Genomic DNA, 14,369 nt, shown 5'->3' with positions numbered 1-14,369 from the left:
GTCACAGCACGTCTCGAGTGGCATCTTCTTGTGTCCATTCCTGTCTTCGAAGTTGTCGGCTTCCGAGCCGTGTTCCTCTCCTCGTTTGAACTCTGTCACCACGTAATGACCGCTGCCCTCACAGTACCAGGCGGCCGGTATAAATCACAGATAAAAAAATATAGGCCCGAAAAAATATTCTGTGCGCTGCTCGCCCTGCTCTTTCAAACATTCCCTTCGGTGGTAGAAACATCGAATGTGCACAAATTCGGAAAGTGTTGGGTTCTAATTCCGTTATTCAGTTGAGCTTTATTTGGAAATTACAGGGACATGTATGAATTCTGAGTGCATTTAAGTCTTTTACAAAGTAATAATCCTATTACAGCTTTTAAATTCAGCATGATCTACATTTATTGTGGAAAGGGCGTTTCGAATAATCTCAGCAGATCTGGAGCTCTGATTTTTCTGCCCTAAACCTGTAAGCCGTGTATGTGTATTCAAGGGGATGAAAAATTAATCCTTTATTCTTCGTAAGTTTAATGGATTATTGTGTTTCTCTATACGTCACAATGGTTCTATCAGAGAAGCACGCTTTTGTAATAAACGCGGCGTTTGGATCTTTTCTCTGAACCAGTTATATATTTTAATTTCCATTTGATGAAAAGAATTGACGTGTTTCGTGTAAAAAAGGCTGTAGTGCCGTTGCTATAAATTAATTTATTATTTAATTTTTCTTTCGCATTGAACTTTGCGATGGAACATATTAGTATGTAGGCCTATTATACATTTCGTTTCATAATATTAGATGTTAATTTGGGAATTCGTGGTTTTAAACACTATTAAGATACTTCGTCTTATCTCAGTGTCGAAGTTAAAACATTTTAAGACCTTGTTTCTCATAGGATTTGAGGTTTTCACGGCGGTGAGTCTGAAGATCGCCCTGATGAAGGAGACAGCATGGACCTCTGAAACGGTGTACATCTACCAGACTACAAGGCGCAACAACCCAGACGAAAGAAATCTTTACCTTGTGTCTCTGTTTCCGAGATCAAACATCTGTTATTAGCCGAAGGTTTTTCAGCTTCACGTTCCTCCCGCTTTGGTTCCTATTGTGTAGAACGGCGTGCTTATCTCCGGAGTCGTAGTGACTAGCTGTCACGGATCTTAAATACGCAGTTTGGATAACTTTTCCGGGATAAAACAGGTGTTGAAGGACCTACATAGGCTTACGACTGTGCTGACAGTTTTCTGAGAATAATCGAAGAAAGAAAAACATACCGCGCAATGAGTTACTCCCGAGAGCTAGTTTTTTCCCCCTGGATGAAGGGCATGAACTGATCTAGAGGGCAAGACGTACGAAATTGGAAACTTGGCAGTGGGTGAGATTTTTCTCTCGCACGTTCAGTCTTCTATCTAGTGAGTAGCAAGGATTATTTCCCCGGCGGATAAGACGGCCGAAGCTTGAATATACTCTAATTAAATTTCTATACACTTTCAATGTTGTAAAGTCCTTTTAGAATCATCCTGTATAATATATTACGCGTTACCGCCTCGTATCTACATGCTTTCAAGACGAGGTTGTTAGGTGAAAGATCACGTGGTTTCTCTTCGCCAGTACATCCTAGGTCGTCTCTGGATCCACCCAGGCACCTGTCCGATTGATACTGGGGGGTAAAATGGTATGAGCGTCAAGGTGACAATCACCTTATCTAGGGGCATGGTCTGCAATTCGTCCGACTTTACAACCGCCGTCCGTTTATTGTTGTGGTTGGGTCGGAGTGTCCGTTTCGGATGCCTGTCTCATGGAATCACTTACTGTTACTCTGTAACTCTACAGATGGGATTATTGGCAGGTGGTCACGCATCTTTATAAATTAACGATGTGTCTAGTTCTTCTCTGTCACCTGCGTAATACTTGCGATGACGGGCATCTATCCTTTGTCAGCGTGCCAGTAGGGAGGAGAGCTTCTGAACCTATTGTGGAACAAGAGACGCGACAGAGGGAAATTTCTCTATCCAAGTGCTTCAGGTTCTTCGGGCCCTCTCTATCTCTCTTTCTCTCTCTCCTGCCACGTATGGGCTATTCTCTCTGAAGTGGGAGAGTTTGAAAAATCCTTCCTGATGCTCGTTCCCACAGGATTCCAGCCAATAAACAATGCGTGTTGTTGGCAAGTTGGACATTTAAAGGAGAGATGGAAAGGAGAAAAAGAAAAGAGAAAATGGTCTAGAAGAGTAGGGAAAACTAAGATAGAGAGAGAGAGAGATTGAAGTTTCCCTACTGCTGACTTGCAGAAGTAATTGCCCTTCTCCCCAACCTCTGCCCTTTCCTCCGTGTCTCTCCTTCCCACAGCCTTCGTGTTCTCATAAAGTATATAGTTCACCCTTTTCGGGGTAAGCAGGAAAGAAAGAGCACATTACGGACTTAGTGCACCAACTTTGAAAGTGAATTAAAACTTTACGTATTTTGAGTTCCGCTCTTCGTATACACTATTCTCTTCCTGCTACCCGCTTCACTATTCATCCAACCACGATGGCTCATCCGACAGTTCGTTAATGTCTGTAACTCTTTAATTCTTGTAAGAGTTTAATGTTTCTTTCGTATACTTTGTGTGCCTGTATCGTTAATAACGTTCGATCCAATTGGCGGTTATTTATTAAACTTGGTTTCTGCTTAAGCCGCTAGAGCCCTTTCGTTTTGGGACTTACAGCTACTGACGCAATCAGCCGTAAAAATATCTCGCTACTTAACATGGTGGGCAGAAGTAAGTGCAGTAATTGATCTTTGAAATTTATTTAACTTTGGCTTTGTGATATTAATTTTTATTTATTCTCATGATCCTTTGATCTGCCGGCGTGTGTAACGTAGCAGGCCCCAGCTGTGACGGCAAAATGTAGTGCTTTTGACAGATTTGAACTCCATTTGTCGCAGAGTGCAGTCGCATATTTGGAACGTTGCTCGCAGATACCAACGGAATGTCATTGAAAGCTGTTTCGAGGTGTGCAGTGATCAGATGGCGTTTCTAGTGTAGTGACCGCCAAATAACAGCGCTGGATCCGTGTTCATTATACTTCGTGTTGCGGTTATGGGACTTTGACATGCAAAACTTTTCTTTTGTTCTTTTGTCACGCTCATTTGGAGAAAATAACACAACAAATTAGTGCATTTCACAAGATTAAAACACTACTAATGAATGGAAGGCTTATGTCACATGTCAACCGACGAGGCCATGAGCTTCGCTGACGTAATAACATCCGTCAAAGAGCACTCTCCCCTCCCCTGGACCGCGGTTACGTGTCGGTTTCTCATCTGGAGATCTGGGTTGAATTCCAGCACTCTCAGCGTGGGTGAAAGCAAAGAGGCAGTCCGCGGAGTGCTGGATTGCGTGGATAAATAATAGTAAGTGGTTTCAGTAATGAGAAATTTCGGTGCCGAAATTTGTGGAAGGCCCAGTAGTTCATTGGGCACAGAATAACTCGTTGACCTTTACAAAATACACCGCCAAGAGGGAGGGGATGACCGCGAAGCAGTAGCACATACGGAGTGATAGAAAACTTCTTCCTCGTGTTCCTGAGTGTTAAATGATTTCGTGTAGGATTTAGGAATAGCGCATGCTGCTTTTCTAGCGTTTAATAGTTCCTTTGGTTCACAAAATACAGTGACAGTCAGTGTATTACAATGACACCGATTCTGTTAAAATTAAAAGGGGAAAAATGCTTTCTGTTCCACAGACTCTTTGCCGTCTTTACAACTTTTACAATTGTCTTCTCTTCCTCACTTACAGTGGCACAGGGTAAGCTCTGAGTTATTCTGCTTCCGCTGTGATTGGGAGGACAACATGAACATTTTGTTGAAGCAAATAACGTAGCGGAATTAAGGATAACATAAATGAATACATGATACTGGTAGAAGCAACGACGAAGGAATAAATTTGTTGGCCTGCTTTTCTGATACTGCAAATGTACTTGAGATTTCTTACTGCCAAGGCGGGGAAGATCGTGGTATTTTCAGCCTTGGCGCCGAGACCCTGAAGATGAAGGTGATACGTTTCTGCAAAGCGTTGATAATTGCCTACGAAGTACAGCGCGGCATTAACAGTCCAGAAGATGAGACAGACTCAAAAGTTTTAAATAGCGCTTCGGTCTTCTGTTACAATATTTCCACAATTAAGACAACGGAATTGTATGATTTGAGGTTTTCACAGCGGTGAGTATGAAGATTTCTGTCTTCTGGGTATTTGCGCTTATCGCCCTGATGACGGAGGCAGTATGACCTCTGAAACGTTGATAAACATCGACCAGACTACACAGCGCAACAACCCAGAAGACAGAAATCTTCATACATCAGAATTGCTCTTATGTTTAAACCCTTCCACTGTATTTTTTGTTTGTTGGTTCCAGATGGAAAACTTGTGTGAGATAATGTACCCATTTTAACAGAAAGGGTAAATATGACAAAGAAATGTTCAGAACTGAAGTAGCTTGCTCTTTTCCATCTTTTTGACTTCAGCCAGAATGCTTTATTTGACTGCTGCTATTTAAATCGTATTCAGTATTCAGTAAATTTAATTACCAACTTCATTGTATAAAACTTTCTCGTCTGTCTAGTGTATTGAACACTTCACCTATAAATAATATCCACGATGCAGGCGAGTCTGTTTATATCCTGTACAGTTGGTATGACTTGTTAATGGAACATAATGCGCACATAAATCACGTATGGAGAATAAACTTAGTCGTTATTACCAGATCTCATAATGATGCCCACCGGCTGACGTCAGCATTATTGTCCAAACACACAGACTGTTGAAGTTGAAGTAAGATGGGGCGTGTTGATTCATCGTCGGTGCCAAAACAAATGAGACAAAGTCAGAGCGGAACTGCATACTGAAAACACTGGCAGATTGTCCAGAGTCAAAAGTAACGAATTTGACAGACAGACAGAAAGAAAGAAAGAAAAGGTAAAAGTCGTTACGGAACACATAATGTCACAGGAAAAGATATCTCAAGAATAATCGTGAAAAAAAGAAGCAGTGAATGAGCTAATGAAAAAGAAGTGAAATTGATTTATTCACAGACATTTCGGAGGTTGACGTGTTGCGACACGTGAATGTGACAGAGAGGATAAAAGTGAAATAGTATTATAACGAAGACAGGGGAGACCAAAGAATTAAACATAGCGAATCGTAGAGAGCCAATGAGGGATAGGGGATACACATTGTGGGTGGGTGTGAACTGGGTAAAAATGGCTCCAGATCATACCTGGCGGATTACTTTAATGTTGCATGTGTTTAACATGAAGCGTTAGAGAGTTGTGTTATCGGGATCGTAGGGTGTGACAATATAAATGAAATGTTATTCATGATAGAGTTTAAATAATATTTAATTCAGTTCAGAATGTTTATCCTCTTGCACACTGTATTTAAATAAGACATAAAATTTATGAAACCGCAATTACTTGTTGTTATATATGGCTATTAAACTTGGTCTCCCACCCTAAGAGAAGAAAATAGTTTGGGTGTGTTTGAAGGCGAACAGAAAATGAAGTTAAAGAGGGATGGCGTAACAAATGGAGTATATAGCGTAGCCAGTTGATGTATTCATGGTTCGCCATATTAATTTGGGATTATTAAATCGTAAATTGTGAGTCAGGAGACATATTCACTACATATGTGTAAAATTGTTGTTAGTTGCAACATTTTAATAGGGGAGCCTCGTGTGGAGAGTCCAGTTGCAGGGGGATAATATTAAAACGGTGGTTACAGAAAAATGGATTGCAATGGTGTGGACTGGATTCAAGATGCCCATGATAAGATTCAATGCATGTCGTTTCTGAAGACGGGAGTTAAAGGTTTGTACGTTGTAAGAGCCGTGTCTTGTTCAGCTGAACGACTATCATCTTTTTAATATCTTCTAGGAAAAGTGGAGTCAATCCCCACTTAACGCTGCTGGTTCATGCTCAGCAATCACCTCCTTATTTTTTTTTAATGCAACAAAACCACACAAGTTAATACATCTTTATTGAATAGCTAAATACTAGAGTGATCTTTCTGGGGCATGGCCAAGACGCGGATAAAGCTAATGGAAAGAGCAGGCTGATGAAGTTGCTCCAGTTCTGTGTAAATACGAAAATATAATTCTTCCTGTTTACACGCCCTGAATTATGGCGTAGTCATGGTGACAAAGTGCTTCTCGTCTGTTGAATCGTGCCGTATCTTATCATATCTCCTCGCTGTCTATTGAAAATAATTTGCCTTATGGCTTCTTGGTTCTGCTCGTCTGTGGAATGCCGCATAGCATCTTCTCACTAGCTTGCATTTCGTATATTGTCTGAAGTAAATGATACGATTTTTAACCGAGCTAAAAGATCCATAATTAACTCTGTTACGAAGATCTCTTGAGCAGGTTATAGTTTTATACGTGTGTTATTATGTTACAGAAGCCAAAGGTTCACCGCTTTCACTGGGCTCAAAATTAAGTCAGTTAAATACTGTTAACATCTATGTAATCTGTCCGTAAAATTTCGATTCCATTTTTTCACTCCCGCTCTCACCTGTGTCACACAGTTTTGTCCTTTCGAGTTTTTATCGGGGAACGTCGTTCATGAACTTTTCGTTTTTCCCATTCCGAACAAATAGGCGGTCATTTAGAACGAATTAAGAGTCAAACTGATTGACTAGCTAACGAAGGATGGTTTAAAGATGATCTTCTTTGGAAAGTTTTAGAGTTATCCACTTGATCAAAGATATTACTTATTTCTATATATATCAGATTTTTAATTCAATCGACTCTTATAAAAATATTCATACGCTGTTTCTCAAGACGTATTTTAATGTTATTTCCTTATCTGTGCTCAGGTCTTGGATATATCTGTCTCCGTAAGGGTTTCCGTCCAAAATATTGTTAATATTTTTTGTTTTCTTTAGTTACAGGTCACGTATTTCTTGTTCTTCTTGCTTTAATGGTGCCAGGTTTAAATGTTCGTAATGCACTGGTGATGTTCACACAATGCCATGGCAAGGAGTACAAACTGTGAATTTGGCTGATTCTGTGGAGTACAGCTGTGACAAAAACTACATTCATGGTACAGCTGGAGTACTGTTGAAGTATTATGTACCACTACATAAATTGTTCATGTTCTTTGTTATTCACCATTTTCTTTTTCTGAATTGTAAAACTGGCACGGAAGATGGAAAACTTTTCTGTAGCAGCAGTCGCTTGTCATAAACTAGGTCAGCTGTCACATATATCTCGCCATGTAATTTCTGTGTAGGGAAACTGTCTGGAATTCCTGAAAATCAAATTATATTGCTCACTGTTAGGCTGACCGTCCGTCTACACAATTCTTGATTATAGTTACGATGTTTATTAAGAATCCATTACATAAGAGAAATATTGCTCATTGTTTGCTGGACGAGACGTTGGCGGAATTAGGTCCTAGTTTCGAAAAAAGAAATTAGTAATTTGTGGGATACCAGGAAAACTTTCTGACCTCTCATATTTGCTTCATTTTCATTCTTTCAGCGTGTATTAAAAATTGTTTCCAACGAAGCTCAAGAAAATTACAAATTTGGGGACACAAATTGGTGTCTCGATTGTGGTATTTGTGGGTTGTGACGCTGTGTAGTCTTGTGGCTTTTAAGTAGCGTTTCGGAGGAACGTATTGTCTCTCGCTTCAAGGTATGAAAGTTCGACAGTTTTAGCTTATATCTGACAAATTTAACTGAACGAAAACCTGCAAGGGGGTGAGTAATTAATGAGAATTATGCACACAGAGACTGCTGACTATCTCTGAGATCTTATTTTATAATTCTTGCTGGCCCCGCTGCATTATTTGAAATATTTCTAGGAGTGTGGGCGTCTTACGTTTTCCCCAGAACGTTTTAAAGAAGTAATCAAATCCCCTGTGTTTGTGTCCAATTTCATAACTTCTCAAACGATTTAACCCCATCACCTTCCCGTCTGGATTTATATCCCGGAGCAAGTTCTGCTCATCAAAGGTGTTCGATTTCGCCATTCAGTCTCATCTGAATTGCATATTTTATTCATTACGGCGCTGGTGACGTAAGAACTGGAGATTAAACTTCTCCAGCGTATCATTCTGCTGGAGGTACGACTGAGAGGGATGACTGGTCGCAGGATTAGCATGCAACCATGAATTAATGCTAAAAGGTGTCAGTTCGTGTTACAAGATGGGGCGACGATCGCTTTCATCTTATGCGATCCGGTTAGCTTCTAAAGCTGTGAAGGAAACCGTTCTCTTCGAAATACGAGGTTCTATACCGAAATTAAGGCAATAAATCCATTGTCAGTAAAGCAGTCTCTTTTTCTGTACCACTTTTTCTTACCCTCCTTCGTCTTCTAGATCTTCTCATTCTTTTACGTCTTCTTCAAATGCTCCATTAATTTCCCTTATTCCTTATGCTGGTTGCTTTTCATCTTCTTCTGCTTCATCTATCCCTTGCGGTAGTACATACGTAATCATTCCTTCCAGCGCGCAAGAAGATTTTTCCAAACCTCTCCTCCTCCTCCTCTGCTGACTGATCTTATCAATTCATCTTTCCATTTTGACCTCTCGGGTGGTACCCTGCTCGTCGTGCGTTTGCGGGCTTCCGGTAGATTTTCACCCGGATGTTGCAAATTGAAAGTTTTGACGGCTTCGTCGGTTTTCGTCAGTCCAAAGAAGGCGTAGTTATCATTGGATTCAGTCACTTTATACTTAAAAATGTCATAATTTTGTTATTACTTTCATACGTGCATCCACATATCGAGAACTTATTTTTTTTGAAGCACGCGTGATTTATGTGAGATGCAGACAAATAGCTCAAGGTTTACTGTAGTTACGACCTAAAAGAACAGTAATGAAGAAATGTCCAGCATCGCTATTTGTCTTAGGAGTTGGTTGCATCATAATCTATGTTTATTGTAAAATACAGAATATTGTATGCGACGAGAATTATGATAAGTGGCATAATAAGGGTGCAATATGACCATTTCAGGGTCTCAGTGAAACAGAAACAACGCTCTACGTGGGAGGTTTGTGGACTATAGCATGTTTATGTGAAACAAATACCTTCATGGACGCTAAAAGCACTAGGGAGAGTTTCATGTAGCCCTCTGTGCATTTCCACTTATCCTGATTATCCACATAGTGGCTTGTTTTATTTGCATTTACGTTGTTGATGTCTGTAAATACAGTAATAGCCGTTTTTCTGAATTACTAAATGTGTCTGGTCTAAGACTTTTAGTCACTTCTGTTGACGATTTTCGACCAAAATGTTTTATGCACTACGTACTCATATATCGCAGTCGTGCTACATTCTCAACTTACCTCGTCTTGATTTATTATTTAATAACCCCGCATTATTAAGTGAAGAGTATCAGTCATGAACCCTGGTTTGAAACATTCCTGTAGCATGATTTTATTGATTTGATTTGACTTTAAAGATTGGCTACTTTTTGGGGCCGTACGCCTCATCCGAGGGAAACGTTTAGAATATACAATCCCTGTGACAGTTTGTGAAGACATACAGGAGCTACAATTAAGCAAATAGACAATAGTCAAGGTTTGAGGAAACTGTTGAGAAGTATTATGTGTAGATGTAAATAAGTAGACTTTAATTGTTGAGAAGTTAAGAAATGTACGTATCATTGTATGTTCCTATGACCTATAATGGGATTTTCTTATTTTCTAGAGAGCCTCCGAGAGTACTTCAGTAAATACGGCGAAATCACGGAAGTGATGGTCATGAAGGACCCTACAACCAGGAGGTCAAGGTGAGTAAGTGATGGTTAAGTTAGGTTAGGTTAGGTTAACAGGAGTCCGTGTACAGCCATGCCATTTTCCGGTTTGATGAAAACTGGTGTACAGGAAAGTACCTATCAGTTTAAGGCATGAACAACTGTCCCACGTGTTTCCAAAGAAATTAGCCAGGAGAATGTTTGACCTTGAGGGGGAGCCATTAAAAAGATCCAGCAACTTGTGCATTGCCGAAACGTCATCCATCGGACATAGACTAACCCTTTGAAGCCGAAGTTCGTGTAAGTAATATTATCCATAAGAAGACGCATTGCGCTTCAATTGCAAAGATCAGTTGTTAAAGGAAACTGTGGCTGTTTACTTTGAGAATCATACGAAACCCATAAATACATATTGCGAGCAAAATGAAATTTCTGATTGTTACAGTAGGTGGGCAATCCATGCGTATACGTATCAAAAGAGTTTTAATCGATTAATTTCTAATTACTCATATTGAAATCAGAGTTGAAGTTGATTTAAATTATAAATGAAAGCATGTTTCGTGTTCAACGTACATTTCTGAGGTAACGGTCCTTGTCTAAATGATAAAATGAACTTTGAAAAATACTTTGTGGCTATATATGTATGTTTAAATATCACACTGTTTTTTGAGTTCTTATATCATATAGTCTGTTAGGAGTTTACTGACATGTCATAAGTGCTTAATTGCGTCATCAGGGCGATCGCAGGCAGCAAGCACCTCTAAAACGTCGGTAAACGTCTACCAGACTACACGACGCAACAGAAGATGGCCATATTTTTACTCGCCTTTTACCTGAAACCCCAACAAAACAATATTATTGTATCATTGTCAGGCATTAAACGGTAGGCATCGAACAATAAATAACTCCCTTCTCATATTCTTTAACTTTCCGTGCATAAAATTTTAAAAAAATCTTTTAGCCATAGTATTTATTACAGTATTTCGTTTGCCTGCCTGCTCATTGAAAATATAGCAGACTTTGTTTGGTTGATCATAACGTGTGATTTCTGATGTTTTGCTTGCGGGCCGGGCAACTATTGTTCAAATAAAATTGCTTACCACACACAGAAACTATTTCGATCTTATTAATATACCTGTATTGGACGTTGGCAGGACTGCACTGTTCCGAATTCGCATTTTATTTTGTTCCATGTTGCGTTATTGTACACTACAATTATCTGGCATCAGGTTATATCCTGGAATCACACATGACAAGTGTTTATGAAACCCTTTGCATTAGTAATACAAATGGCGCATTTCTGTGTTCTCTAGAAATGTTCAGAGTGAATTATCAGCAGTGCATATGACAGAAACATGACCATGCACATTAGCGAGTTTGAGAGAAAAATGCTGGGATAATATTTTGACCCAAGAGGCTTGAAGTGCACAAGACTAGAAAACTATGTAGTGAGTGACCTCATAATTTGAGAAGATGTGATGTGTTATGCAACATCCCAGAAGATAAACTATCTTCAAGCCAGTCACCTTCAGAACCTGACATTTCATATATTGTATTTTCGTCTAACTTTCTCATTTCGAAGAAGTTGAACATTTATTATGTTGAATACAAATTATGAAGTTCCTCAATACGGAATTTTCTCCATCGTGTCGATTACTGAATATTTACCAAAACACTTTGTTCTCGTGTTTCGTCATTCTGTGTTCTGTTAGACTGAAAAACGATGTTTCATAACCATGTTAAACAGGCGTTATAGTGTTAAAACTTAAGGTTGTAGATAGGAAACTGAGGATTCTGAAACGAATAACAGCGTCCCCCAAAATGTAATTGCTCTTAATTAAGAGAGTGGAACGTTTTTTCATGAAAGAATATATGCTTACTAATTAGGAGTAAAGACTCTTTTGTCACAAAATTTATATTTTGGGTGTGAAGAATTATGGCTGTAGACGGACAGACTGGTAGGTGTACGTATAATTCTGATCCCTGAGTGTGTCCTTCCATTTCCTGCATCTGCCTTTCGTTTCGAGTTGTGGAAGATTGCTTTCTCTATCTAAAGACACTGGGATGCTGCCCTCCGTTCTTCGTTCCGTGCAACTGGGGCAGTTCAAACTTCTTACTGTAGTTTAAGTGGCAATCAGGGTACGTAATAGGTTTACGGCTGTTCCAAATGATAATTACAAGAGGCGGATAACTTTCAGTTTACTCGATAGGATATTATATTGTGCTTCTGGATATGAAAAATCATCATTTCTTATGACATTGGTTCATTCATTGCAGTCTTAGGATGACCGACTTCTGGGATTTGTGTTGTATAGTCTTGAAGATTTCTGTCTTCTGGGTTGTTGCGCTGTGTAGTCTGGTAGATGTTTACCAACGTTTCAGAGGTCGTACTGCCTCCGTCATCAGGGCGATGAATGACCCTGATGACGGAGACATTATGACCTCTGAAACGTTGGCTAACATCAACCAGACTACACAGCGCAACAACCCAGAAGACAGAAATCTTCATACTCACCGCCCTGATGATGGAGGCAGTATGACCCCTAAAACTTTGGTAAACATCGACAAGACTACACAGCGCAACAACCCAGAAGACAGACATCTTCATACTCACCGCTGTGAAAACCTCAAATCATACATTGTTTAGTCTAGCAGAAATATACCGACGTTTCGTATTTACTTACTGCCTTCATCGTTAGGACAATTGGAGGCAGTAAGTAAATACGAAACGTCGGTCAATTTATACGAGACAACTCGACGTAACATCCCAGCAGACATTCGTATTCCTCGTACGTCAGAGTAGGTGAAGTTCAATTTGAGTTTTATGAATAAAGTGGGTGCTATATTTCTCGTAAGTTTTTCCTAGCAACTTTCAGTTGGAAACAACGAGACTGATCTCGTCATGAACGCTCAAGTTTGGTAATGGTGGCACCGACGTCGTAATGTGCAAGTGAAGATCGTGAGTACCTTCAGATGTGACGTCACGGCTAGGTCTGGTCTAGCGCAATCACCAAACACCTGCAGATATGGCGCCATCACCGCGCGATGCTAATCACTAAAGGGCATTAGAAGCTTGTGGCTCACTAATCAGTGAAACGATTCTAATAGATAACACCGTCTCAGGTGGACTCCCGTACGTATACTGAAGAAATGATGTTTTGCAGAAACGGTATTGCATTAATCGAAAACAGGTCGTTGGTATAATGCTGTTACGATTAAGACAGCGAAAATATTTATGACCCATTCCTTCTTCATTTCACGATTATGGAGATTGGTGTTTCGTAGAATACTTAGCGAAGCTGACTCAGCTGCAAATTGTTACTGTCGGGTGAATAGAAAAGGCCGAAATGATCATCAATAAGGAGCAGGCAAGGATTTTGAAGGTGGTGGTGGTGGAATTTCAAGTTCTTACGACGTTGAGTGCGAGGAACGCTGTCTTCTGGGTTGTAACACCGCGTAGTCTGGCTGATGTTTACCGTTTCAGAGGTCCTTGCTGCCTCCATCATCAGAGCACTACAACTGGTTTATTTGAAATTGTTATTCGAAATTTCGCTTTAGGAGACTAGGAAAAGCCTCGGGGCAACTGGTATTCGAATCCGGTCACTTATCAGTAGTCAGTAATGTCAGCTGTTATATGGACCGCCGACAAGGGGAGACACAAATTGAAGAGGATGGGAGGTGGTGAAACTGGTCCAGTTGCGTGTCTTGCTATAGTCTGTGTTGAACTATTTTATTATTTTGTCGGCACGTTGGTTAGCTAATTACACGACCATAAATTGAAGTTCAGTGTCCTCCATAGATTTCTTGTAGAGCTTGTCGAAGTTCTGCAAAGTGCAGTGATTCTTCAGTGGAACAGAATCTTTGGTTAGTGATGGCAGCACGTGTTAATCACTTCTCTTGTTTTTTTGAAGACAGTGCTAACAACGATCTCTCTTTTGTTTAACAAGTAAACAGAGATGAGCTAATCGAAGGCTAACCACATCCCTGTTTTCTTTTTGTTTTGATTAGCAGTGCGGGCTCTGTACGAAACAGACATAAATCTTGAAAACATTCCTTTCGCAACTTGGGTTAACTGGGCTGTGTAAGAAATGACTGTCAACTAAAGGGGTTGTTTGTCGTAGAACAAGAACGGAATTAATGTATGAAGTTAAACTGGATAGTTTCAAAAAAAAAATTGTCGAATATCTAAACTCAAGATAACAACTGAAGAACGCAACTTTGATAATGTGTGCAATATTCTAAAATCAGTTAACTTCGTTTCAGTAGGAGACAAGATATTAAACAGAATTTTGTAGAAATATATGGGCCTAATTCCACCGCATTTATATTGATTGATTCATTAATCGTATAGTTCGTTCGATTTCTCATTTACCTATAGATTTATTTAATATTTAATTTCCGATTATGTGTTTTATTCACCCAAAGATTAATTCACTATCATAGCAATGTATTCCCCTGATAATTACATAGTTTATCTTATTTATTTACAAGTAGTTTGTTCATAACATGGCTGTATTCACCTGTTAATTAATTTACTGCATTTCTTCATGTATTTAATTATTTAGCATTTAGGTCTAATCGAGTCACTCCACACACATTCGATAATTAATTTATGCTTTTAATTATGTTTCTGCCATTAATTTGTTGTTATG

At 39.5% G+C, this 14,369-nt stretch overlaps 1 protein-coding gene across 14 annotated transcripts in view; it reads left to right on the top strand.

Annotated features, from left to right (window-relative positions):
- Positions 1 to 14,369, top strand: part of Rbp6 (RNA-binding protein 6) — a 686,229-nt gene that overhangs the window by 258,069 nt on the left and 413,791 nt on the right. For all 14 annotated transcript variants that reach the window (XM_087349142.1, XM_087349139.1, XM_087349138.1 and 11 more), the window contains one exon: positions 9,672 to 9,753. In XM_087349142.1, coding sequence (XP_087205268.1) covers positions 9,672 to 9,753 — 82 coding nt within the window. The remainder of the gene's footprint in view (positions 1 to 9,671; positions 9,754 to 14,369) is intronic.

The sequence above is a fragment of the Zootermopsis nevadensis genome, unplaced genomic scaffold, assembly GCF_977971745.1.
Source record: "Zootermopsis nevadensis isolate Lab colony 2312 unplaced genomic scaffold, Znev_1.0 Znev_ptg000015l, whole genome shotgun sequence".
In the NCBI taxonomy this organism is placed as follows: Eukaryota; Metazoa; Arthropoda; class Insecta; order Blattodea; family Termopsidae; genus Zootermopsis; species Zootermopsis nevadensis.
The sequence above is the reverse complement of the archived record's forward strand: the minus strand, read 5'-3'. Positions and strand labels throughout refer to the sequence as shown.